The sequence below is a fragment of the Rana temporaria genome, chromosome 7 (genome assembly GCF_905171775.1).
Source record: "Rana temporaria chromosome 7, aRanTem1.1, whole genome shotgun sequence".
Taxonomy (NCBI): Eukaryota; Metazoa; Chordata; class Amphibia; order Anura; family Ranidae; genus Rana; species Rana temporaria.
In genome coordinates this window covers 162,914,875-162,940,238 of record NC_053495.1, presented here as the reverse complement: position 1 = coordinate 162,940,238, position 25,364 = coordinate 162,914,875, and the positions used below count along the sequence as shown (strand labels likewise).

General features: G+C 45.2%; 1 protein-coding gene across 2 annotated transcripts in view; it reads right to left on the bottom strand.

Moving 5' to 3' along the window:
• Positions 1–701: 701 nt before the first annotated feature.
• LOC120945845 (histo-blood group ABO system transferase 2-like) overlaps positions 702–25,364 on the bottom strand; it is a 49,569-nt gene continuing 24,906 nt past the window's right edge. For both annotated transcript variants that reach the window (XM_040360360.1, XM_040360361.1), the window contains exons 2-4: positions 21,126–21,272; positions 7,067–7,195; positions 702–1,884 (exon numbers count right to left, since the gene is read on the bottom strand). In XM_040360360.1, the coding sequence (XP_040216294.1) occupies positions 1,200–1,884; positions 7,067–7,195; positions 21,126–21,272 (961 nt within the window). In that variant the 3' untranslated portion in view covers positions 702–1,199. The remainder of the gene's footprint in view (positions 1,885–7,066; positions 7,196–21,125; positions 21,273–25,364) is intronic.

Here is a 25,364-nt window from a genome sequence, read left to right as displayed (position 1 = left end):
CAAATCGCGTCCTCTTGTCTGTTTTTCAGGCAAACCTGATTGGAACATCCATTCTCCTCTGTATTCGTTTACACCTGCATACATCCAACCCAATAAAAACAGACACTTCCACTTCAGGGATTAGATAGCAGTCATGTGTAAATGGTCAGGCAGTCTGTTTACATCTATCCGCCTATAAAGGAGATCGGGCTGTGTCCGTGTCCGCTCTGCATAAGCATAGCAGACACGGACCTATCATCTGCCTGCTCAGCAGGGGTCAGATGACAGATCCCCTGCTAAGCAATCAGATTGTAGGCGGAGTCCACCCGGTGTGAAAGGACCATAAGGCTGGCCATACATATATAATTTTTTGCGATCAGCCAGTGAGCTGATCAGAAATTATATGAACTGATCCATGCAAGTGGGGTAGGAATCCTTCCAGCTGTGCTATTGTGGTCTGTCATCGGGAACTCCTTTGCTGTCACTCCAATTGGCTGCAGATGCTGGTTGAATGAAAATTTTCCACCGGTCCGTCATGAGACCTTGATCAAAGAGTGACTTGTCCCTGCAGAACTGCCTGAATTACAATCCTTCCATGGCCAGCTTATGTCAAATCAAATAGACACTTGGCCAAAATGGCTCCTAGATGGTGTTTGTTGTAACTGCAGTAAAAACAGTGGCCTCTTTGGTTAGTAGCTAGTAATTTAGAAATGCATCAATTGAACAGTGCAGTGACTCTTTGTTTATTCTCTACAATACATGGATGCTATTTATATTTGATATTTCTATCTTAGCCTTTAAGCAGGAACCTGATTTTCAAGACTGCAACATCATATTTTAACAGTCAAACCACTTTTTTTCTGATAAAAAAAAAACTCCATTATATGTACATTTTCTTCTTCAACAAAAAAAATATGCACAGCTGGTTGACACCTGAAGCTAGGTGGTTCAACTATATTCCAAGGCACATGTATACTGAATATTATTTATGGACCAAGATTAATTTTGTTGTGCAACAAAATGCAAATAAATTAAAATGGTTCATTCCAACAGTAATAGAATCCCTGATTAATTTTTTTTAACAAAGTATGATATGAAGCTTCCATAATAAGTGAACCATAATGAACTCTCATTATAAACTGAAGAAAGGCTATGTTCATTGCAGTAAGGTCCTTATTCTAAAGAATAGCATTAAATTAATACACAATGGTCAGAACATTTTAGTTTCTTACTTCCTCATGGTTTTTATGTACTGCTAAGAATCTCTTTCTTTTTATTAATTCGCCATTGGGCAAATCTGTGTCCCAAATATATTCTGGAGAAAGTACTTTGGTAGGTTTATTGTATACCAAATATCTGTTGAGATGGGACTCCTCCTGCCAAACGGCTTCAATGTTCTTTTTCTGGTCCTCCTTGATTCCATTATGGCAAGCTGTGCTAAGTTTGTAAATTTCTTCCACCTTCCCACCATACAATGCTGCCATATAATAGAAGTCCCCTTCACCATAAGGTATGTAAGCAGCAGAAATGGGTCGTCGCTCGTATGAAAATCCTTGTGGTTCATCAAGGAAGTACGCTGGATGCATTGTGGCAAATCGGTCACCAAGGATTTCCACTCCCATATGGTCATTAAAGACCATGTCCACATCAGCACATACCAAGTAGTCAATTTCATTTGCCATCCGCTCCTTTGTAATGGCGGTCAGAATTTCCATTCGTCGCATGGACACATCTTGCCATCGCTTGTCAGCGGACACTTCATGCAACTGCAGATTGCGACCTTCACCCATTTTGGGCTTAACTACATTATTGACATTGTCAGTAAAAACATAATACGTAACATTGTGGCCAACCATAAAGAAATGTTCTGCTGTTTCCAGGAATGGACCAAGAAACCGAATGTACCTGGAAATAAAGATTCCATTGTTAAAAAATACTCTAAACACAAAAAAGAAAAAAAAATCTGATATTGTCAAATAAAGCTGCATGGATTTCAATTATCCATTTTATCTTCCCTTTGTATAACTGATGAAAACCTAAATAATGAAATCATCAGTACCAGGTCAAATAAAACCAGCAACAGATTGAAGCGGTCATGACAGTGAGCTGCAGAGATATGTAGCGGTATCCCCCGAAGGGGCTGCTGAAAGTTGCGGCCCACCTGTCACCCTGCCCAGCCCAGCATTCACATCCCAATCACCTTGGAAACAAAGAACAAACAGTCCATGTGCTTGTTTTAGGGATTTGAACTTCGATAGGGATGGGAATATATGAGATGCCCAGTAGAATTATAAAACAGTCCATTTGGGACAGAACTATGTACACTCCTTGTACATGACAGTTCTCCAGTCTCCTCCAGCACATCTCTTGCCTGCAGGCTATCAACCTCTCTCTCGCACAACACAACTCCAGGCACAGCTAGTACATGGTTAGGCCCAACTCTGACCCAATCAGGGCATAGAACTTGCTATTTTCACGTAGAAAAATAGGAAGTCTTTAGTGCTAACTGTCCTTTGGTGGACTACTGCTCCCAGTAATCCCTCTTCAGGCCCTGCCAGCCCTCCTAGCTGCAGCTGCCCAACTCCACTGCTTGTGACGTTGCAATCCTCACTGGCTCCACAGCCAGCTCTGACTGTTTCCTCTCAGTCCTCTCTGGCATTCCTCTCAAGCACTCCTGATAGCTCATGTCACTCACCAGCCTTCCTGGTTGCTCACACACTGGTGATTCCCTCCTGAAGACTTGCCCGGTAATACTAGCCCCTGTTGTCCTCTTTGGTTTCTCTCTGTGCCTCCTGACCGGATCCTCCTTGCTTTTCAGAAGGGCTCTGTCCTGCATGCAAACCCCCAGGTCCAAGGTCACCCCCCAGAATGGGGAGCGCTCTCAAGGGCCCAGATAACCTAGTGCTCCATCTCCAGTTCTTCTACCCAACAACTCCTCCCCAGCTGGGTTGATTCTAGGTATTTAAAGGGGTTGTAAAGGTTTGTTTTTTATTTTCTAAATAGGTTCCTTTAAGCTAGTCCATTGTTGGTTCACTTACCTTTTCCTTTAATTTCCCTTCTAAATGTTTTTTTCTTTTTTTTCTTTGTCTGAATTTCTCACTTCATGTTCCTCCTCAGTAAGCTGTTCTGGCTGACTAATCCTCAGCCAGATGATGGGGGCAAGCTTACGGGAAGTGAGATATTCAGACAAAGAAAAAAAACATTTAGAAGGGAAATCAAAGGAAAAAGGTAAGTGAATCAACCATGCACTAACTTAAAGGAACCTATTTAGAAAATAAAAATCAAACCTTTACAACCCCTTTAAAGGAGGCCTGCCCCCTGCCATTGCAAGTGTGGGATCAGTCAGTGCTCCTTAGAACACCCCAGACAGCCCCACCTCTCTTCCCCTCCTTTCTTCTAGAATTCTCTAGAAGCCAGAGTGAGGTAACCGAGAAGTGACACTATCTGTGAATCACCAGCCTACTCTGAGCCACTCCCAGCCCACAGAGATCAAAACAAACAGGCCTGCCCAAATTGACCTGCTCTCTTAAAACAATCTAACCTCTAGCACCTACCTAGGTAGAGGGTGCTACAGATATGCAAAAGACTATGGGCCAGATTCACAAATGAGATACGACGGCGTTTCTCCTGATACGCCGTCGTATCTCTGTTTCTATCTATGCGACTGATTCATATAATCAGTTACGCATAGATAGCCAGAAGATCCGACAGGTGTAATTGTTTTACACTGTCGGATCTTAGGATGCAGTACCGCGGCCGCCGCTGGGGGGAGTTTGCGTCGTAAACCAGCGTCGGGTATGCAAATTAGGAGTTACGGCCGATCCACATCGGTTTTTCGCGTTCGCTACGTCGCCGCTAGTGTAGTTCCCACTTTTTTTTTGGTGCCTTAACTTTAGTCAGCAAGTGTATTGCTGTCTAAAGTATGGCCGTCGTTCCCGCGTCGAAATTTAAAAATCAACGTTGTTTGTGTAAGCCGTCAGGGAATACGTAAGTACGCTACGCGCGTCGCCGTTCAAAAAAATTAAGTCACGGCGCGCAAAGCACGGCGGGAGTTAGGAAACGGAGCATGCGCAGTAGGTCCGGCGCGAGAGCGCGCCTAATTTAAATGGCACACGCCCATTTGAATTGGCCCACCTTGCGCCGGAGGCCGCGGGCGTAGGTTTTCATCGCAAGTGCTTGGTGAATCAGGCACTTGCGATGAAAAATTGCGGCGGTGTAACTTATCTAGGATAAGTTACGCCGCCGCGATTCTATGTGAATCTGGCCCTATGTCCCTCAAATTAACAACTTGGCCACTGGAAGGTTTTACCCCCATAATGACCAGACCATTTTTTGCTTGTTAGCACTGTGCTACTGTAACTGGCAGACAGCACAGAGAGAAGAACCGTAGATGGGAGAAGGACCGACAGTGGGAGAAAACATCGCCAGAAGAGGGAGAAGAGCCGGAGCTGCCTTAATAAAATACTTTAAAAACCTGTTTGGTGTGTTTCTTTTTGACCATTTAATTTTAGGTGAATGGGTAGGGGTGCAATGTACCCCATACTTATTTACCTAGGGTGGGGGGGTCAGGATCTGGGGATTCCGATAAGCCCCCGCCCGCAGACCCAAACAACCAACGACAAGGGTTGTTGGGAAGAGGCCCTTGTCCTCATCAACATAGGGACAAGGTGCTTTGGGGTGGGGGGCGCAGAGACCCCCCTGCCCCAAAGCACCCACACCCCCATGTTGAGGGCATGTGGCCGGGTATAGTCCAGGAGGGGGGGCGGCGTTCACTCGTCCCCTCCTTTCCTGACCTGCCAGGCTGCGTGCTCGCATAAGGGTCTGGTATGGATCTTGGGGGGAGCATGCCATTTTTTCAGGAGGGCAATCAAAGGCTTAACTGTGTGCCTAATAAGCATATACATGCTTATTTCACTCACAGGCTGGCTGACTGGCTTTTCTTCCCGATTTCAGATTTGAATTGCAAGTGAAATCAGGGAGAAAAAAAAACAGCCAGATCTGGATTGTGTTTAGGGATGGATTCCTCACAAGGCCACTGAGGCCAGGCTGCAATTAGTGGGCACAGTTATTTGCAGTGTTCTCATGTGTGGAAATATGTTTTTAATTGATCTATTGTAGCAGTCATCGATAAAGAATGAGAATGGTGGTGTGTGTGTGTGTGTGTCTTGGGGGCATATAAGGACCCAGGCTTGGGGCAGCAAAGGGAGTAAATCTGGGCCCGATTGTGTTTACTAACACAGTGTTTCCCAACTCCAGTCCTCAAGGCACACCAACAGGTCATGTTTTCAGGCTTTCCATTATTTTGCACAGGTGATTTGATCAGTTTCACTGCCTTAGTAATTACCACAGCCGTTTCATCTGAGGGAAATCCTGAAAACATGACCTGTTGGTGTGCCTTGAGGACTGGAGTTGGGAAACACTGTACTAACATACTCAAATCTGTGCTGCGATTGGCCACAGCCATCAGCCGATTCATAGCCGGCTGCTGATGAACTGGTGCTGTGGTTGATGCAGGGGGTGCCTGTAAACCAGGAAGTTGATGTACGGGTACGTCGCAGGGGAACAATAAAACCGTTGGCCAGCAGTAATGATAAGCTGCTGGCCTGCAAGTGGTTAAGTGTATAAAAAACCCCAAGAATGAATTCATTTTATTTGTTCACCTTTGGTCTGTTAACTATACTGTACTACTGAAAGTGATTTGTAATAAATGTTCCAAAAGTGAAAAAAAAAAATACCAGTAATCCTGCCAAAAATATTGTGAGCTAATAACTTCCTGTGCACTACTGTATGCTTTACTGACTCTTATCAGGTAGCATTGTTCCCATTTCTCTTTGTGGACTACAGACCACCTCCCCCATATTATGGAGCTGAGGAGGATGTGTTCTGTAGTCCAAACATTTTCTGTTGTAGAATGACAAAGGGTTCATCCAAATATACTGTACAGTACAGTGAGTGAGAATTGTCACCCTAGGGCAGGAAGTTACTAGCAGGATCACCACTTTAAAATGCCTGAAGAATTACTTTGACCATATTTAAGGACTGGAAAACAGCAATATATTACATTTTGCTCGTTGGTTTAGATGTATTTTAAGGTCTCTATTTTGGGAATGATAATATTAGTAAAAACAATGTATACACATTGGTCAGAACATTTTGAACATTGTTCAGGGGCTGTTTCTGAACATCACTAGAAAAATAAATACATGAAAAACCTATATAACCAACAAAACTGTGTGTTAAAATCCTTTAGATGTGATGGCTGCATTTTTTTCCTCTTTTAATTTTTTTATTATTACTTTTTGATCTGGCCAGTAAGAAAGACATGGGGAAGTAGATATCGATGGATAGTTGGAGGATACTATTGTATAGTAAGTTATTGATCATACCTTATTTCCACTAGGCAATCAAATAATCTGATTGATCAAAATAGGATTGAATTTGGTATAATTGGTAAACTGCAATATATTAAAGCGGTAGTTCCCCCTCCAAAAAATTGTTACCCTTAGATTGATGCTCGTTTTGTCTAGGGGAATCGGCTAGTTCCTTCTTGATTGACAGGCTTCCGACAGGCTTCCGACAGTCGCATCTATCGCGTCACGATTTTCCGAAAGTAGCCGAACTTCGGTGCGCAGGCGCCGTATAGAGCCGCGTCGACGTTCGGCTTCTTTCGGCTACTCGTGACACCATGGATGCGACCGTCGGAAGCCTGTCGGAAGCCTGTCGGAAGACTGTCAATCAAGAAGGAACGCCCACTCCCGAAGACCCATACCCGGAAGTGGCGGAGAAGATCGCTCTCTACAACGGTAAGTAAAGCTTCGATTTTAAAACAAATAGCCGATTCCCCTAGACACAATGAGCATCAATCTAAGGGTAACAATTTTTTGGAGGGGGAACTACCGCTTTAAATTGTTGATTTGTGTTTATACAGCTTTTAATTAAAGCAAAAACATCTGAATTTCACAATCACAGTTAACTTTTTACGTTGATTTTCTTATATTAATTAATACTTTTATAATTGCTCAACACTTTTAGGATATGTTGAAAAGCAGTCCTATCTCACAAAACCAGTATATTCAATCATACTTACTTTTTCACAGCAAATACAAACAGTCCTATCCTGGTGTCCTTGTGTTGCTCATTTAAAGTTTTTAAATTATATATTCCATCCCAGATGATTGGAGCAAGCCAAGAAGTGACAGCATTCAGACTTGCTTTCCTATTGACAGATAAAATCTATTAGAACAACAACAACATTAAAAAACAGTACTCCAGCTAGTACAGATTTTCTTTAACAAGGACACTGGATGTCCTTTTAGCCAGTGCTGGACATGTTGTTGTCTTAAATGGCAATTCCAGGCCAAACTATAAATCCATGCCTGACACACATACAGTATATAGCACCCGCTTACCTTTTAAGAGTTTCCTAAAGTGACCTTCTTTTAAGGAGAGCCTGCGGAGGCCTCCTAACAGATTGGTGCCTATGTTTGCTGTACCACCCGTGCCTCCCTCTCCTCCCACGCCTCCTGGGGTTGACTTGCCTGGGGGTGAGCCCATGCAGCTGGGGTTTGCTCGCCTGTCCGAGGGGGAGAGGGCATCCCGGAGACGCGAGGGTCGATGCATGTACTGTGGTCTCAGCGGGCATTTTTGGGTCGGGTTGTCCACTCGCAACCTCAACCTTCGACTGCCCACTCCTAAGCTGACTCCTCGCTTTGTTGGTCCCTTCCGAGTGCTTCGCAGGGTAAACCCGGTTGCCTATGCCCTTGCGCTCCCACCTGGCATGCGGGTCTCCAATGTGTTTCACGTTTCCCTGTTGAAACCACTGGTGTGCAATCGCTTCACCTCCTCGGTTCCTCGGCCTCGTCCGGTCCAGGTGGGCGATCATGAAGAATATGAGGTAAGCGATATCCTGGACTCACGCTCGGTCCGCGGTTGGTTGCAGTTTTTGGTCCACTGGCGTGGTTACGGTCCAGAGGAGCGTTCCTGGGTTCCCTCCGCAGATGTCCATGCTCCTGTCTTGCTCCGAGCCTTCCATGTGCGCTTCCCACAAAAAACGTTTTTTGCGCCGCGGAGGAGGGGCCCTTGAGGGGGAGGTACTGTCATGGTCTTACCTCCTTGCAGGCTTCTTATCACTGACATGTGCTGGCAGCCATCTTGCTTCCTGGGGTTCTTATAACTTACCACACCCTGCGGCTCCTCCTTCCCACTGGGAGGAGCTGGATGCCTTGCATATATATATATATAAGGGCTGCTGCTGCATTTCCTTGATTGGGCCTCTTGTATACACAAGCTCCTGAGATTGTGCTGCTGCTCTTGGTTACCGACCCGGCTCCCACGGACGATCCTTCTGGCTCCTGATCCCCGGCTTCGTTTCACCACCTCTCTCTTGTATACGGACTCCGGCTTGGCTGACTCTCATTCCTGGCTATCGACCCTGGCTCGGGTGGAAGACTCTGCTGACTGTTTGATCATCCGTTTGGACTTTAACCTTGCTGTTTGGTTTTAATAAAGCCTTCCTATTTCATTTATCTGTTGTTGTACGTCTGATTCATGCTTCCGTGACAGGCGAGAACCCATACACATAGAATATGAGCTCCCCAAGTGAACTAATAGGGGCCCCTCTTTCTAGTTTCCTGCAATCAAATCTAGAATGTGACTAGTTGGCATGTGATAGCAGAGTAGGGGTGTTCTTTTATTACCACAATCCAGCTTTAAAGTGTATGTTAACCCTAAAAATTATATTTAAAACGTAACTCCATTTTTGAGAAAAAAACATATTCCCCTCTGGGTGATCTAAGTACAGCCATGGCCTAAATTTTTGAGAATGACGCAAATATTAGATTTCACATAGTCTGCTGCCCTTGTTTTTAAAAAGCTAATTTGCATATATGCAGAATGGTATAAAGAGTGATAAGATGAAAAGTCCTTCTTTGCCATTAAAATGAACTTCATCCCTTAAAAAACATTTTCAATGCATTTGTAAAGAAGGCTTCTTGGCACCCAAGAAAGTCCAGCAAGCGCCAGGACCTTCTACAGTTGATTCAGCTGCAGGATCGGGGCACCACCAGTGCAGAGCTTTGCTCAGGAAGGGCAGCAGGTGGGTGTGAGTACATCTGTAGAGGAGAAGACTTTTGGAAGATAGTTTGGTGTCAAGAAGAGCAGCAAAAACCTCAGGGACAGACTGATCTTCTGCAAAAGGCACAGGGATTGGACTGCTGGGGACTGGGGTAAAGTAATTTTCTCTGATTAATACCCTTTATGATTGTTTGTGGCATCTGGAAAAAACCTTGCCAGGAGAAGAAAAGATGAGAACTACCATCAGTCCTGTGTCATGCCAACAGTAAAGTATCCCAAGACCATTCATGTGTGGGGTTGCTTCTCAGCCAAGGGAGTGGGCTTAATCACAATTATATATCAGACAGGAGGCTTCATATCTTGCATTAAACTTTCTTTTTAATGCTCATAGCAGAAACCATAACAGCTATTCATTTAATACAGAGAAAAAATTCTTCATAGGACTACAATACCCAGCAGCCCCCGGGGCCCCTCCCCCCTGTCATAGTGTCTATATAAGGGGCTGTCTGGATCTCCTCCTCCTCTTTCTTTCTGCTCATGGCTAAGATAAGTACCATCAATTTATGTTTCTGATACTAATGTGTTTACTAGATGTATTTAATGATGAATATATAGTATATATGTTTTATATTGGTTTTCAGCTTAAACCTTTCTGACTGGACTACCGCGCTGCGCCGTTTGTCTGGTCCCCTATCGCTAGGTTTTTTCCTTTCCTTCCTCCTGTCAGACGCCATTTCTCCACTCTCCTCAGACTTCCCTCCCTCACCCTCACACCGCACTTCGCGGGCTTTTGTTTGTGGAGGGGCGCGGCCGAGGGACGCTGCTCCTCGGCACGCCTCCCTGCACTTCGCGTCCTATCAGATCCAACGGCCGTAATCTCGCGAGATTACGGCCGCGTTCGCGAGGCGCGATTTCCTGCACTTTCCTTCCACCTCAGAGCAACGGTCGGAAGGAGCAGGAGCGCGCTGTGGACTGGCTGACCACTTCCATTCCCTCTACTGCCGCAGACCCTCAATCTCAGGACCTCATTCTCGGTCAGGTACCTCGGGCAGACTAGGGGGGATCCTCTCACACAGAACAGGGCAATACTTGACCCTCATCCGCAGTAGTCTGCAACCCCAAAAATTCTGTAAAAAATTCTGTTAAAATTTTCACTAGCTTCATTGCCTGTCAGTGATTTATCCCTGACAAGGATTATTGGTGCTAGCATACACAAATATATATAATGACTACCGAGGGCAGTGGCTCGGGCCTGGGCAATGAGGTGGTGGATTTGGATGCATCGCATCTATTATCCACAAATCTGATACAGGAACTCATTACCAAGTCCATTCAGGCAGCCTTGTCAGCTAATACAACAGGTTCAGTCTCAGTTCCATCCACTTCGGGGTGCCCCCCGACTAAAGGAAAAGCTGCCCAAAAACTTAAGCACTTGTCAGTGCATTTCGACTCCCCGGCAGGGGAAGTTTACAATGTGCCCCAAGCAGGATCCAACCCGACCTGCCACACCCCGCACATCCCAGACCACATCCGACCCTTGGGCCCCAAGGAGATAATCAAAGGGCATAGATCCGCCAGGCGGATTAAACCAGACTCATATGACACATCCGATGACGAGTCTGAAGTGTCTGACGGAGCCGAATCCTCTGATTCACTCATAGACGATGAAGAGGACGCGGGGCTTACGGCGATCCACCATGACGCCAATAATGACATGCCACAAAATGCCATTGTAGACTCCCAGGGGCAATCATTATTCAACCCGGACGAGATCTCTCATCCGCGTTCAGGGGATTGGGCCCCACTTCCCCATGTGGCCCAGTATCTGGAATTATGGACCAGACGGTCCTTGGACAGGGTCAACCGCAACAAACTGTGGTCAGAATGCCCCAGACCACATGTGGCAAACAAAGTGGCTATCACCCCTGAGATAGACCCGGTTCTGCTCAAATATTTGACGAGATCCGGGAAATATGCAAAGAAAGGGATTGAAAGGTCCTTTAAAGTTATCCAGGACCGCATATTGGATATCCTTGGTCCCCTCACAAAAATACTAAATTTGGCAGAACAGGCGGCCTCATCAGCCCAACCTGTAGATCTAACACAACTCAGGGGCTGGGCCCAACGCGCTATATGCCTGCTGGGCACAGCTAACACAACTTGCTCAGTGGAACGCCGCCGCTCCATCTTGATGAAGTTGGACCCTCAACTCAGCCACCTGGCAGAGAATGAACCGGGACCATCTGCCGGGGGTCTTCTCTTCGGAGACGACCTCATTAAAAATATAAATAAATTTGTAAGTCTCTTTTCAAGCCTGGACAAGGCACAATCATCACTGAGGAAATCCCAACCCGGCCGGGTTTTTGGGAAGGCCGGTAGAGGCAGAGGGCGATCTACCGGCTGCACTGCTCAGTACAGGCCCTACTCGAGACCACCCAACCAGCAGTACACTCCTGCTCCTCAACCGTACGCCATGCCGATGGCTCAACCCGCACCCTTTTTCCCCCCACGGGGACGCCCCTGGAGAGGACGCGGAGGACGTGGATTTCCAAGGTCTAGGCCACCGACCGGTGAGTTTTATTCCACCTTCAATTCCACACACACGGGTGGGGGGCAGACTGATGTATTTTTCCCATGCCTGGTCCAAAATTTCGACGGATACTTGGATCCTCTCGACGGTAACGGGTTATCGGATAGAGTTCCTGTCCCTCCCGACCCTCAATGTAATACCCTCCCCTATCCATTTTTCGGCCCAAAACATAGACCTGATCGACAAGGAACTCAGAGAGCTCCTGTCCAAGGGAGCGGTTCAGGAAGTAGACCCCCTCTCCCCCGGTTTCATCAGCAACATCTTCCTGGTGAAGAAGAAAGACGGCGGCCATCGCCCCGTCATAAACCTGAGAGATCTCAACCAGCATGTGGCATACCGCCATTTCAAGATGGAGGGTATCCACCTGTTACGCGACCTCCTATGGCCAGGAGACTGGTTGATAAAATAGATTTAAAAGACGCGTATCTCACGGTTCCTATGCACAGCGAATCTCAGTCATTCCTAAAATTTCTGTGGCGGGACCGAATGTGGCAGTTCACCTGCCTCCCATTCGGCTTGTCATCAGCCCCATGGTGCTTCACCAAACTCCTCAAGCCGGTAATAGCCGCTCTGAGGAGCAGGGGTGTACACCTAATTATATACCTGGACGACATGCTGATCATGGCACGATCCAGAACACTAGCCTCTCTACACAGCCAATGGGCGGTATCCTTGTTGAAGGAACTCGGTTTCCTCATCAACTTCAAGAAATCAGTCCTGGAACCCTCTCAAGAGATGGAATTCCTAGGGTTTCTTGTGGACACCAACCAGGCACTACTTCTTTTACCGAAAGCGAAACTGGCTCTGATTCGCAAAGAAATCAGGGCCACGTTACGCAAAGGTCAGGTCTCCCTTCGTTTGCTGGCTCGCATAGTAGGCCTATTAGAAAAAACACAAAAACTGCGCTACTACACAATAATTTCAAGGCAGCAGCTATCGTGCGAATACACAATCAACATAGAAAAATAAACAAAAAGCCGCGCCAAGTAGATATATATGAAAAAACCTCTCCCTGGGAAAGAGAGGTTACCAAAAAGAGAGATACAAAGTCCAAAAAAAGTCCTAATATTGATGAACAGAAACTCCCAAACGTATTCAACGAATGTAATTCCTTAGGGGTTACTCATGTTTCAATCACCCGGTGACATATCATGCAAATCGTGAGATCCCTCCACCGAGTAAATGAGCCTCTTACCAGATGGCAAGTAACCAAAGCAGTTGGCTATAGCCCAGCCACGGCCTTTGGGTTCCCAGAAGTCACCGGACAAGACTGACAGCGTCACGACTTTAGCTAAATCGATCGCTCCAAAGCAGAGATGATATAGAAGAAAAGACTATATAGCGTAATACCGCTGGGTAACAGATTTATTTAAAAAGGTAATGTACTTACATCAATTCAAAGTAAAAACAGCGTGTGTTTAAAATAAATGCCGGCCGGCATGCAGGAGCCCTCCTCCCGAGCGTGGTGACGTCACTGGCGTAGCCTCCCAAACGCGTTTCGTCACAAGGGGACGTTCTCAATGGGGGTCAAACCCCCATTGAGAACGTCCCCTTGTGACGAAACGCGTTTGGGAGGCTACGCCAGTGACGTCACCACGCTCGGGAGGAGGGCTCCTGCATGCCGGCCGGCATTTATTTTAAACACACGCTGTTTTTACTTTGAATTGATGTAAGTACATTACCTTTTTAAATAAATCTGTTACCCAGCGGTATTACGCTATATAGTCTTTTCTTCTATATCATCTCTGCTTTGGAGCGATCGATTTAGCTAAAGTCGTGACGCTGTCAGTCTTGTCCGGTGACTTCTGGGAACCCAAAGGCCGTGGCTGGGCTATAGCCAACTGCTTTGGTTACTTGCCATCTGGTAAGAGGCTCATTTACTCGGTGGAGGGATCTCACGATTTGCATGATATGTCACCGGGTGATTAAAACATGAGTAACCCCTAAGGAATTACATTCGTTGAATACGTTTGGGAGTTTCTGTTCATCAATATTAGGACTTTTTTTGGACTTTGTCTTTCTCTTTTTGGTAACCTCTCTTTCCCAGGGAGAGGTTTTTTCATATATATCTACTTGGCGCGGCTTTTTGTTTATTTTTCATAGTAGGCCTATTATCGGCCTCTATCCAGGCCATCTTCCCAGCACCTTTACATTATCGCGCCTTACAGAGACTAAAAACTCTCCACTTACAACAAGGGCTACGATACGCGGACGAGGTCCCGTTAAGCCCGGATGCTATAGAGGAATTACAATGGTGGCTTCGCCACGCCATCGAGTGGAACGGCAGGACAATTTTCAACTCCTACCCGGAGGTGATCATAGAGTCAGACGCGAGTCGCCAGGGTTGGGGTGCCCGGTGCGGTCAAATCACCACCGGAGGGAAATGGTCCGTGGAGGAAACACACCTCCACATCAATGCCTTGGAACTTTTGGCTGCATACTTTGCGGTCAAAAGTTTTCTCCCTCATACCTCCAACAAATGTGTACTCCTACGCATGGACAATATTGCAGCAGTGCAATACGTCAATCGCTTAGGAGGCACGAAATCCAAGATCCTGGCGGATATCGCATCTGACTTTTGGCAGTTCTGCCTCTCCATCAATACCACCCCTATGGCGGAATACCTGCCAGGGATTTCCAACACCGTTGCAGACTGGAACTCACGCTACCTTACGGATTCCAGCGACTGGACGCTGGATCGTTCGGTGTTCCTGACACTGCAAACTCTATGGGGTCCGCTGCATACGGACCTGTTTGCCTCTCGCCTCAACCGGCAATTACCCCGCTTTTACAGCTGGAGGCCGGACCCAGAGGCATTGGCAGTGGATGCGTTCCGACAATTTTGGGCGCGGGGGACGCACTATGCGTTCCCCCCGTTCAACATGCTCACCAGGACGCTCCTTCAGGTGGCGACCCAGGCGGCGACGGTTGTGTTGATCACACCCTGGTGGCCGACACAACCGTGGTTCCCTCTTCTCCTGGGAATGGCGATCGACTACCCCCGATTACTCCCATTCTCACCTCATCTCCTATCGAACGCGGCCCTAGGCTGTCATCCTCTGTTGAGAGACGGCAACCTTCCCCTTTTAGCGTGGTTGATCTCAGGTTCGGAGCTCCTGATAACACGTTTTCACAATCGGCTAGAGACCTCCTCGCCTTGGCCTGGGCCCCAGGGACTCGGTCGGCATACAGATCGGCCTGGACCCTGTGGGTTCGTTGGTGTGATCAACGGCAAATTGATGCCGTTCATGCACCTGTAACAGACGTAGTGAACTATTTAGCTGACGCATATGAGGCGGGCAAGTCTTATAGCTCATTGAATGTATACAGGTCTGCCATCTCGGCCTACCATTGTCTGGTGGAAGCTTCACCGGTGGGTAAACACCCACTGATCTGCAGACTTCTACGGGGGGTAAAATATAATCGCCCCCCCTGACCTAGATATCAATCCACATGGGATGTCTCCCAAGTGTTACGGCTCTTCACCTCTTGGGGGGGAAAATGATACCCTCTCATTGAAGAGCCTTTCTATCAAGCTTTCTACCCTTTTATGCCTTATATCCATAAAACGGGTTTCAGATGTTAGGGCATTAGACATCTCCCGGCGTCAATTCTCGCCGGAGGGTGTACGGTTCTCTGTGGTTCGCCGGACGAAAACAGGGATCCATACAGTGTTCTACCCCTTTTTTCCTGACCACCCACACATATGCGTGGTTCGGTGTTTGCAGCAATATGAATCTCGGACGGCGACCCTAAGGTCACCAGACCGGAATCAACTACTGGTTTCTTATGTGAAACCACATCTCCCAGTTTCCACGGCTTCACTGGCCAGGTGGGTGAGATCGGCCATGGAAATGGCCGAGATCGACACCTCGCTTTTCGGAGCTCATTCCACCAGGGGCGCTATGGCTACCAAAGTAGTCACTTCGGGGGGTTCCCTCTCGGACCTTCTACTGGCGGCGGACTGGTCGTCGGAAACGACTTTTAGACAGTATTACTTCCGACCTTCTAACCATGTCTCCTCCTCAATACTCTAGTATATATTGCATGTACTGTATTATGTTGGTTAGCTTTAAACATGCAAGATATGAAGCCTCCTGTCTGATATATAATTCGGGATTTTCCTAGTTAACATGACGGAAAATCTGAGTTATATGAGGAAAGGAGGCGATTATCTTCCCACCCTACCCACCCCATCATGATATGTCTTGTCTTTCAGGTTATTGATGGGTGGAGTCTACGCCTATGCGGACGTTAAGAAAGCACTCTGGAGTTCCCGTATGACGGTTGTCTGTTTTTTGTTCCAGTTGAACACAGTTCAGATCGCATAGCCAACACCCAGGTGATGTTTGTTGCTACGGCCCGTTTGGCCCTGTTTTCACCGTCGACGGAGGTTTCCTCGATACCAGCTGAACGAGATCCACAAGGATAGACTTACGTGATGTTCCGTGATTATCCAGGATCGCATAAAGAAAGAGGAGGAGGAGATCCAGACAGCCCCTTATATAGACACTATGACAGGGGGGAGGGGCCCCGGGGGCTGCTGGGTATTGTAGTCCTATGAAGAATTTTTTCTCTGTATTAAATGAATAGCTGTTATGGTTTCTGCTATGAGCATTAAAAAGAAAGTTTAATGCAAGATAATCGCCTCCTGTCCTCATATAACTCAGATTTTCCGTCATGTTAACTAGGAAAATCCCGAATTTTGCCTAATACCACAGCAATGAATAAAGAATGTTACAAAAAACATCCTCCGAGATCAACTTCTCCCAACCATCCAAGAATAGTTTGGTGACAAACAATGTATTTTCCATCATGATGGAGCACTTTGCCATAAGGCAAAAGTAATTATTAAGTGGTTTGAGGAACAAAACATTACAATGTTGGGTTCATGGCCAGGAAGTGTCCCAGACCTTAAAGGAGCTGTAAAGGAAAACATTTTTTTTTGCTGAAATGACTGTTTACAGGGTATAGAGACATAATAGTTAACTGATTCCTTTTAAAAAATGATTAAAAATAGATAAAAATCAATCATATAATGTACCTACAGTTTCAGTTTCGTTTTTGAATGTTTCCTGCTTCTCTGCTGCACAAAGCCAATACAGGGCAGTGATGGTTTGGAAAACGAAACTGATTGGTGTTGAGGGGTTTTAGACACACAGTAATCACACCTCCTTGATTAGTGACCACAGAGAGAAAGCTCCCATGACTTTTTTCAGCAGGAAACAGACAACCAGGAAGTGTTCAGAACAGAGAAGGATTAGAGCAAAAACGAACAATGAGGACATGAAACCAGGACTAAAGGAAGCTATTTAGCTAAAAAAAATATTCCTTTAGTGACCCTTTAACCTAATTGAGAACGTGTGGTCAATCCTCAAGAGGTGGGTGAACAAAACAAAAAAAAAAAAGCTCAAATTCTGACATATTCCAAGCATTGATTATGCAAGAATGGGCTGCTATCAGTCAGGATGTGGCCCAGAAGTTTATTTACAGAATGCCAGAGTGAATTGCAGAGGTCTTGAAACAAAAAAAGGGCAACACTGCAAATATTGACTCTACATAAACTTAAAGGATCACTAAAGGAATTATTTTTTTTAGCTAAATAGCTTCCTTTACCTTACTGCAGTACTGGTTTCATGTCCTTATTGTTCGTTTTTGCTTTGAAGTTGCTGTAATTCTGCTGTGATCTCCACACTTCCTGGTTGCCTGTTTCCTTATAACCATAGTACTGGGAGCTTTTCACTGTGGTCTAAGCTGTCATTACTGTGTGTCTAAAACTTAACAGAACCAATCAGATTCATTTTAAAAACAAAACACTGCCCTGGATTTGTTTGTTTTTGTTCTGTGTGTCTCTTTACTTCACAGGAACATGAAACCAGTTTAAAAGTGAAACTAACCTGCAGGCGCATTATATGATTGATTTTTATCTATTTGTAATCATTTTTTAAAGGAATCAGTTAACTATTATGTCTCTATACCCTGTAAACAGTCATTTCAGCAAAAACATTTTTTTCCTTTAGTGACCCTTTAATGTAATTGTCACTAAAAGCATTTGACACTTATGAAATGCTTGTAATTATACTTTAGTATACCATAGTAACATCTGACAAAAAAAATCTAGAAATAACTGAAGCAGCAAACTTTGTGAAAATTTATATTTGTGTCATCCTCAAAACATTTGGCCATGGCTGTACATTTCAAGGAGTTTAACAAACTTTGTTGCAGATTCCTACCATTTGTTATTCTGAAGAAATCCCTGTGTGTTTGTCTGTGTCCATGTGACAAAGTAAGTCTAATGGGAGTAGTTTCATAATTAATAATCAGCTGTGCACCTGCAGGACTCTAATGAGGAAAGCTGCTTGGCCTGCAACCCTTAATGGTCTGTACACACAATCCGAAAATCAGACGACAGATCCAGTGGGCTTTCACACTGGAGAGACAGCAGCGGCTGTTTAAGGGCTGTTTAAGGGTGCTTTGCAGGCGCTATTTTTTGCGTTATAGCACCTACAAAGCACCCCAGTGTGAAAGGGGTCTTAGGATATTTTCCTTGATGTGAGTGAGACATTGTTTTATCTTTTATTAACCACTTCAATACCAGGCCAATTTTCAGCTTTCATCACAGTCACATTTTGAATGACAATTGCGCATGCAATGCTGTAGCCAGAAAAAAAAAAATGTTTTAATTTTTTTTTAAACAGATAGATCTTTCTTTTGGTGGTATTTACTCACCACAGTTTATTTTTTATTTTTTGCTAAACAAATGAAAAAAACAGACAATTTTGAAAAAAGTTTTATTTAGTTTCTGTATTTTTTTTGGTAAATAAGTAATTTTTCTCCTTCACTAATGGGCAATGGTGAGGAGGCACTGATGGGCAACCTATATGGGCACCGATAGGCAGCAATGATGAGCACTGACAGGCGATATTGGCAGGCATCACTGATGGGCACTGAAAGGCAGCATTGGTGGGTATCACTGGTGGGCATCCCTGGTGGGGCCTCACTGACAATCATTGCACTGATTATCAGCAAAGACCCCCCCCCCCCCATCTGGAGAGAGCCACTTAACGGCTCTCATTTACTCATGCGCTGTCAGAGTGAGTAGAGGAATGCTGATATTTAGCACTTCTGATTGGACACAGCTGATCACATGGTAAAGAGCCTACGTCTTTACTGTGATCAGCGATGTCGTTTGTCCGAGTGACACACTGCACCGCCGATCACCAAGCTGCGCGCCGCCCCAGGGGCGCACACGAGCAGCATGTGGTTAAACATATTTCTGTGCCTTGTTTGCTCTTATAACATGTCCACCAGCTGGAAATTGACAGCTGAATGAGAGGGAATGGGCTTAAGCCAGGAGGATGGAGTTTAAAAGGCTAAGTTCACCGTTATACAAAAAGGGGGATGTTGTCCCTACAGGGAGACTTAAGAGTGGTGTCCCCTGGGACAACGAAGAGGCTACCAAGGCAGTGACGGACAATGGATGTAGATAAAAGATATTTAATGAATTGTAGCAAATTACATAATATAGTATATTCAAACGGGATAAATAAACAAAAATAACACCATAGGAGCTATAGTAGCTCTGAATTCAACCTATTAGCAGCGGCCGGCCAAAAATGCACTAATGAAACTAGTTCATGTTCATGTATAGTGTATCGTTCATGTATCATGCAACAGACAGCACATAAAAGACACGGACAAATGACAAACATAAAAAACATAAATGACTGAGGCGATCCGGACGCCTAGTAGGTCACTTCTGCTGACAATTCCGATCGGAAATCCGAATGTGGCTCTATCATGGGTGATGCGTGAATATAGGAATTGACAGCTGGAGTGCCCCAACAGGAAAATACTGAAGTTACCAAAGCAAGATAACCAGGTGTGCCTGAATTGCATGCATGGATGGAGTAACTAGATCTGATTTAGAGTTCTTATATTTGAAGCATAAGTAAGTTCACCTTTACATAAAAATAATAAATGCACATATTTTTGCAGGTAAAAAGTGTGCATTTATTATTATTTAAAACAGGAGCCTGCAAAGTATTGCACTCGTGATCAGGTGTAGTGTCAGGCTCCTGCACACACTACCTACAAGTCAGTTGCCCGTACCTCTGTACAGTAAACGTATACACATTACTGGAAATAAAATAAGCATCCACTTACATCAAAGGTCGGGGATGTCAGCACCAATGTAAATTTGAGTCAATCAACTCTCCCATGGAGACAAGTGGGATGGAAAAAGGTCCAGGATCCCAAGACAGTTCACCCATACAGCCTCAGCCCAGAGCTAGTATGAGAGTACGCAGTTATCAATTATCAATAGAGTCTGCAGTGCTCGGGGACTAGAAAAAGAAGCAGCGGGGGAGAAACACAAATCACTGCTTGCAGAGCTGTCAACAGGGATGGTAATACAAGACTTGAGAAAGGGGCTCGATGCCCAAAAACGCATTGTCGTTTTTATTCCCATCCCGGTTGACAGCTCTGCAAGTGGTGCTCTGTGCCTCTCACCCGATGCTTCCTACTCCTGTTCCTGAGCGCTGCAGACACTGCTATTGCTGGCTGTGTACTCTTATATTGGCTCTGGGCTAAAGCTGTGTGGGTGAATTTATATGTACCAAAAATACACACGCTACTGATCTCTATAGTAACAGCTGCTGTGTAAAACACAATCAATGTCCTTAAATTTAATAAACCTCAGCACCAACGATTAATAATTATAAGAACATTGATTGTGTGGGTAACCTGTCTTGGGATCCTGAACCTTTTTTCATTCTGCTGGTCTTCAAGAGTAGAGTCGTTTGACTCCAATTGATGTTGGTGTTGACATCTCTGACCTTTGATGTAAGTGGATGCTTATTTTATTTCCAATAAAGTGTATTTATCATCCCCTAACGTCAGTTCACATTTCTTCGTTATTCGTACCTGTCATTTTCAGAGCTGTAGGCAGTGTAATTAATCTACAGACATCTGCCACAGTGAAAGACTGTACTTGTAGTTTATTCATTCACAGGGATCTGTGAATGACGACGTGGGTGTGTGCAGGGAGAATAACTGCCACAGGGAGTGGAGGATCTGTTGAGGGAGAGGACGCAGGAGCTGGAACATGTTGCATGGTCCACCTTAAAAACGGGTGGAATATGTAACAAGTTCCAAAGGTGAACTTATTCTTAATTTTGAATAAAGTCTATATTAGTCAAAACAATCTTGTAATTTTAATCTGCAAACTCTCATAATTTATCATCAAAATCTGATTCAAAATCAGACTTTGACAAACCCAGCACCACAATTTGAATCAAGCCCCCTTCCAGTTCATTGTCACTGTGAGGTATACAGTGTTCATAGTATAGGGAAGTAGGACAGCTTGGCATTTTCTAATTGACATTGACTACTGCTGTTATTTTCAAGCTACTGTATGTTTATGGCCAGCTTATTCTATCTATGATTACGCATTTGCATTAAGCATAAAAATGTTATATCCTACCTTCCATTTAGATCATTCATAAGTAGATTCCTCTCACAATGCGCCAATTCTGTAGACTTGTCATCTAGTTTCTGTGAGCAGTCATTCACATTCTGTAACCAGCCAGTCTTCTGTTTGAATTGAGACATTCTCTCTGGATTGTATAAACTGCAAGGTAACAGAAAACTAGCTTAAGAAAAAAAATGCAGTAATGTAGTATATTAAAACATTAACTAAAAAAATACAAATGATAATAAAAATTACTAATGCCGCGTACACACAACCATTTTTTAAGGTCTAGAAAAAAAAATTTTTTTAAACCCGATTCTTGTTAGGCCTGCCTTGCCTACACACGATTGTGAAAAAAAAATGCTTGAGTAAAGCGCGGTGACGTACAACACGTACGACGGAACTATAAAGGGGAAGTACCATTCAGATGGCGCCACCCTTGGGCTGCTTTTGCTGATTTCGTGTTAGTAAAAGTTTGGTGAGAGATGATTCGTGCTTTTCAGTCTGTTACAGCATGATGAATGTGCCATCTAGATTACGAACGCTAGTTTTACCAGAACGAGCGCTCCCGTCTCATAACTTGCTTCTGAGCATGCACGTTTTTTTTCACGTCATTAACTGCTTGCCGACCAGCCGCCGTAAAACTGTTTTACGGTGGCAGGTCAGCCAATAGGGGCGCACGAGCCCCCCGCTCGCTCTGACTCCCAAGCGCGTGCCCGGCGGTCGTGATCACCGCGGGGCACCCGCGATCGCTCGTTACACACAGCTCCCGGTCCTGTCAGGGGAGAAATGCCGGACCGTCTGTTCATACAATGTATGAACAGCGATCAGTCATTTCCCCTAGTAAGGCCACGAACTGAAAATGGCGTTGATTTATTGCGAAGCGTAACAGCTTCTGATGGTTGAGGAAGATTGGTATGTGTGGGTATGCATCTTTGATATCGATGGACGCTAATAGTTCCCCTCCTTGTAAGGAGACGACCACCGACCGGATTGATTCCATCCGGAAAGATCGGACATTTAGGAACTGGTTTAAGGCCTTGAGATCCAGAATGGGTCTCACGTTTCTGTTTGGCTTGGGAACGGTGAAAAGATTAAAATAAAAGCCCAAACCTTGGTTTTCTACCGGCAGTTCCCTCATCACCCCTTGGGATAATAGATGATTTTCTTTTTCCCGGGTCCTTCGGGACGCTTGAGGCCAGGAAGCGGGGTGGAGGAAATTCGCGAAACTCCAGCCTGTAGCCCTCGGAGACCGTAGAGAGGACCCAATTGTCTTGGACCCTCCCTTTCCAAGCCCCTGCAAACAGCTAAAGTCTTCCCCCACCTGACCGAGTGGGCGTGAACCATCATAATGCCGACTTAGATGCAGGCTTGGCCAGGTTACGGTTCCAAGGTTTTTTGGAGGCCTGAGGCTGGCCTTGCGGTTTTCCTCCCGCATTAAACCTTCCAGGAGGCCGTCGGAACTGCCGGGAAGTGGAAGTGCTAGGAACAGGAGAGGAAGGTTTCTTAAAGGAGGGGGGACCCCTAAACCTTTTCTTCACTGGCAACAGTGTGCTTTTGCCACTGGAAATTTTATGGATATATCTATCCAGATCTTCCCCAAATAAACGCTCACAGTGGAAAGGAAACCCTGCCAGAAGTTTCTTGCAAGGGGTTTCAGCTGACCAGTTATTCAACCAGAGCAGTCTGCGCATATGAACTAAAAGGAGCGTAAGACGGATGGACTGTTGTATGGAGTCTTTGATAGCATCTACCGCAAAGCATAATGCCTTGGGAAAGTCAGCCAATTCCCGAGCTTGTTGAGCCGGAATATCCTTCAAGACCACCTTTAACTGGTCTTTTAAGGCTTGGCAAATACCAATAGACGCTACTGCAGGTTGGGCTACTCCTCTGGTTGTAGCGAACAAGGTCTTCAACAGCATCTCTAATCTCTTATCTGTCGGGTCTTTGAACATTTGAACGTTGTCCACCGGACAGGTCAAAGTCTTGTTCACGCAAGATATAGCTGCGTCCACTGTAGGGACACCCCACTTTTTAGTGAACTTCTCCTCCATGGGATATTAGACCGAAAACTTTTTAGGAGGAAGAAACAGTCTATCTGGATGTTCCCAATGCCGATAGATAAGACCTTCCAGTAGCGGATGAACCGGTAAGGAATAGTTAGCTTGAGGGGCTTTTAAGGAGCCTAAGGAAGAGACTGAACTCGATGCTGGCTCCAAAAGGGGCAACTTGATGGCCGAACAGACCATCTCAGTAAGGGACTGCACTAACAATCTTTCGGACTGAGAAGCCCGAAAATGGTTCCCCCAGGGTAGAATCCTCAGAGTCCGAGACCTCCGACTGACCCTCTGCCTGATCCCCTGAGGGTAAATCAACCTCTTCTGAGGATAGTTGTTCCGTCATGAGGAAATCTGCAGGAGGAGAGGGGGACCTCATGCAATTAAAGTCGCCAATCTTTGTTCTAGTCCACCCATAGCTGAGGCTAGAGCCTCCATAGCTGAGGCAAGAGCTTCTACGTTCCTTTGGGTTCATTCCTGTCATTCAGATTGCCATCCATCCATTACCGGCGAAGGATTGTCGGGTTCCAGTGAGGCCAAGCGTGGAGCCCTTCAGAATCGTCAGACCAGTCTAGGTGATTCGTTTGGGAGCTCTCATGCCTTCATGATCTACTGTCGCTGACGGTTAGATCCTTTGGATCCAGTAAGCGTATTCCATTCACTTCATCTACCTCTTATGCCGCATACACACCATCACTTTATGTGATGAAAAAAAACGACACTTTCTGTGAAGTAAAAAATGAAGTTTTTGAAACTTCAATTTTCAAAGACGAAGTTGCATACACACCATCGTTTTTCTCACAATGTTCTTGCAAAGTGAGGTTACGTTCCACCACGTTTTACCATTGAAGCTTGCTTCATAAGTAGCTTCTGGGCATGCGTGGATGAAAAAACGTCTTAGAAAACAACGTTTTTTGCTACACACGGTCAATTTCTGTGAAGTAAAAAGTGCACTTTTGAAAAACAACACATAAATTTGAAGCATGCTTCAATTTTTTTTGGTCGTTTTTTACAAGACATAAAACGACGTTTTCCCCCACACACAGTCAATTAAAGTGACATTTTTAAAAACGTCATTTTTTTTCATCACATAAAGTGATGGTGTGTACGCGGCATTAGAGCTGGAAGGAATGTCTGTTCCATGATGATTTACGCAGCATTTATTCACATTTTGTATTGGACATTTTTTCATATTACTTTTATATATCCACTTATATGGACTTTTGTCTAATTTGTTTTAGTTACTCAGTTGATTTTGAGTGATTTTCATTACCACCAGCGCTACATTTATATTTACCATATATTAAAAACACAACTAGAAAATGCTGTGCACAGGGGCTCATCTATATTTGAAGCATGTTGGCATCAGACACTACTGAGGTAGCACAATAGAATGATATGTATCCTGTAATAAGAGCTGTAAATACAGGTATGAATTACAGTAGTTCAGTCACACTTGAAGCCAATGATGGAAGGCAAAAGGGAAAAAGGAAAAAAAGCAGGAGAGCAAAAATAGCAGAAAAGCATAAACAAGTGTAGCACTACCCCCGAAGGAGCTGCTGGTTTGTTTTGGGTGGCATGTTACCTCGTGGCTCCTCCGCCATCTTAGGGGTGTATAGTCAATATAGCAGTAACGGAGTGTTTTTTTCTGTGCTCTTTATTACCCAGCTGGGTAAAAACATTAAAACTTGTGATGAAGAGTAGAGGTGAAGTAGAAGGATAAATAGCAGACTCAGGCGTAACAACAGGGAAACAGTCCTGCTCCCAACAATACTTTGTATTCTTCGCCACTCCAGCCAGAGTGGGTATAGCATACCTGGACAGGCCTCTCTCACTGGCCTGGCAGCCAGAGTATCACTCAGAACTTGAAGGAAAAGTCTCTGCCACAGACCCTCCTGAAATGGACTCAGGGAAAAGCCTCTGCAACCGGCCCTCTCTGTGATTGTAATTATGGAGATGATCCTCCTTGATAGAATTGCGCCTGGATCTCCTTCAGATAATTTTCAGGTACCGACTGACAGATGACCAGCCTCTTAGTGTTCGGCTACCTTGATCCCCGGTGGTTTGTCGAGATCCTATTGGATCGCCAGCCTCTCATTGGCTCTCATAAGATGGACTCCCCACCGAACAGCTATCTCGCTTGGGATCTTTAAGATTGGGAACCCAGTCGACCACTGGGCTCCCTGCCACAGCT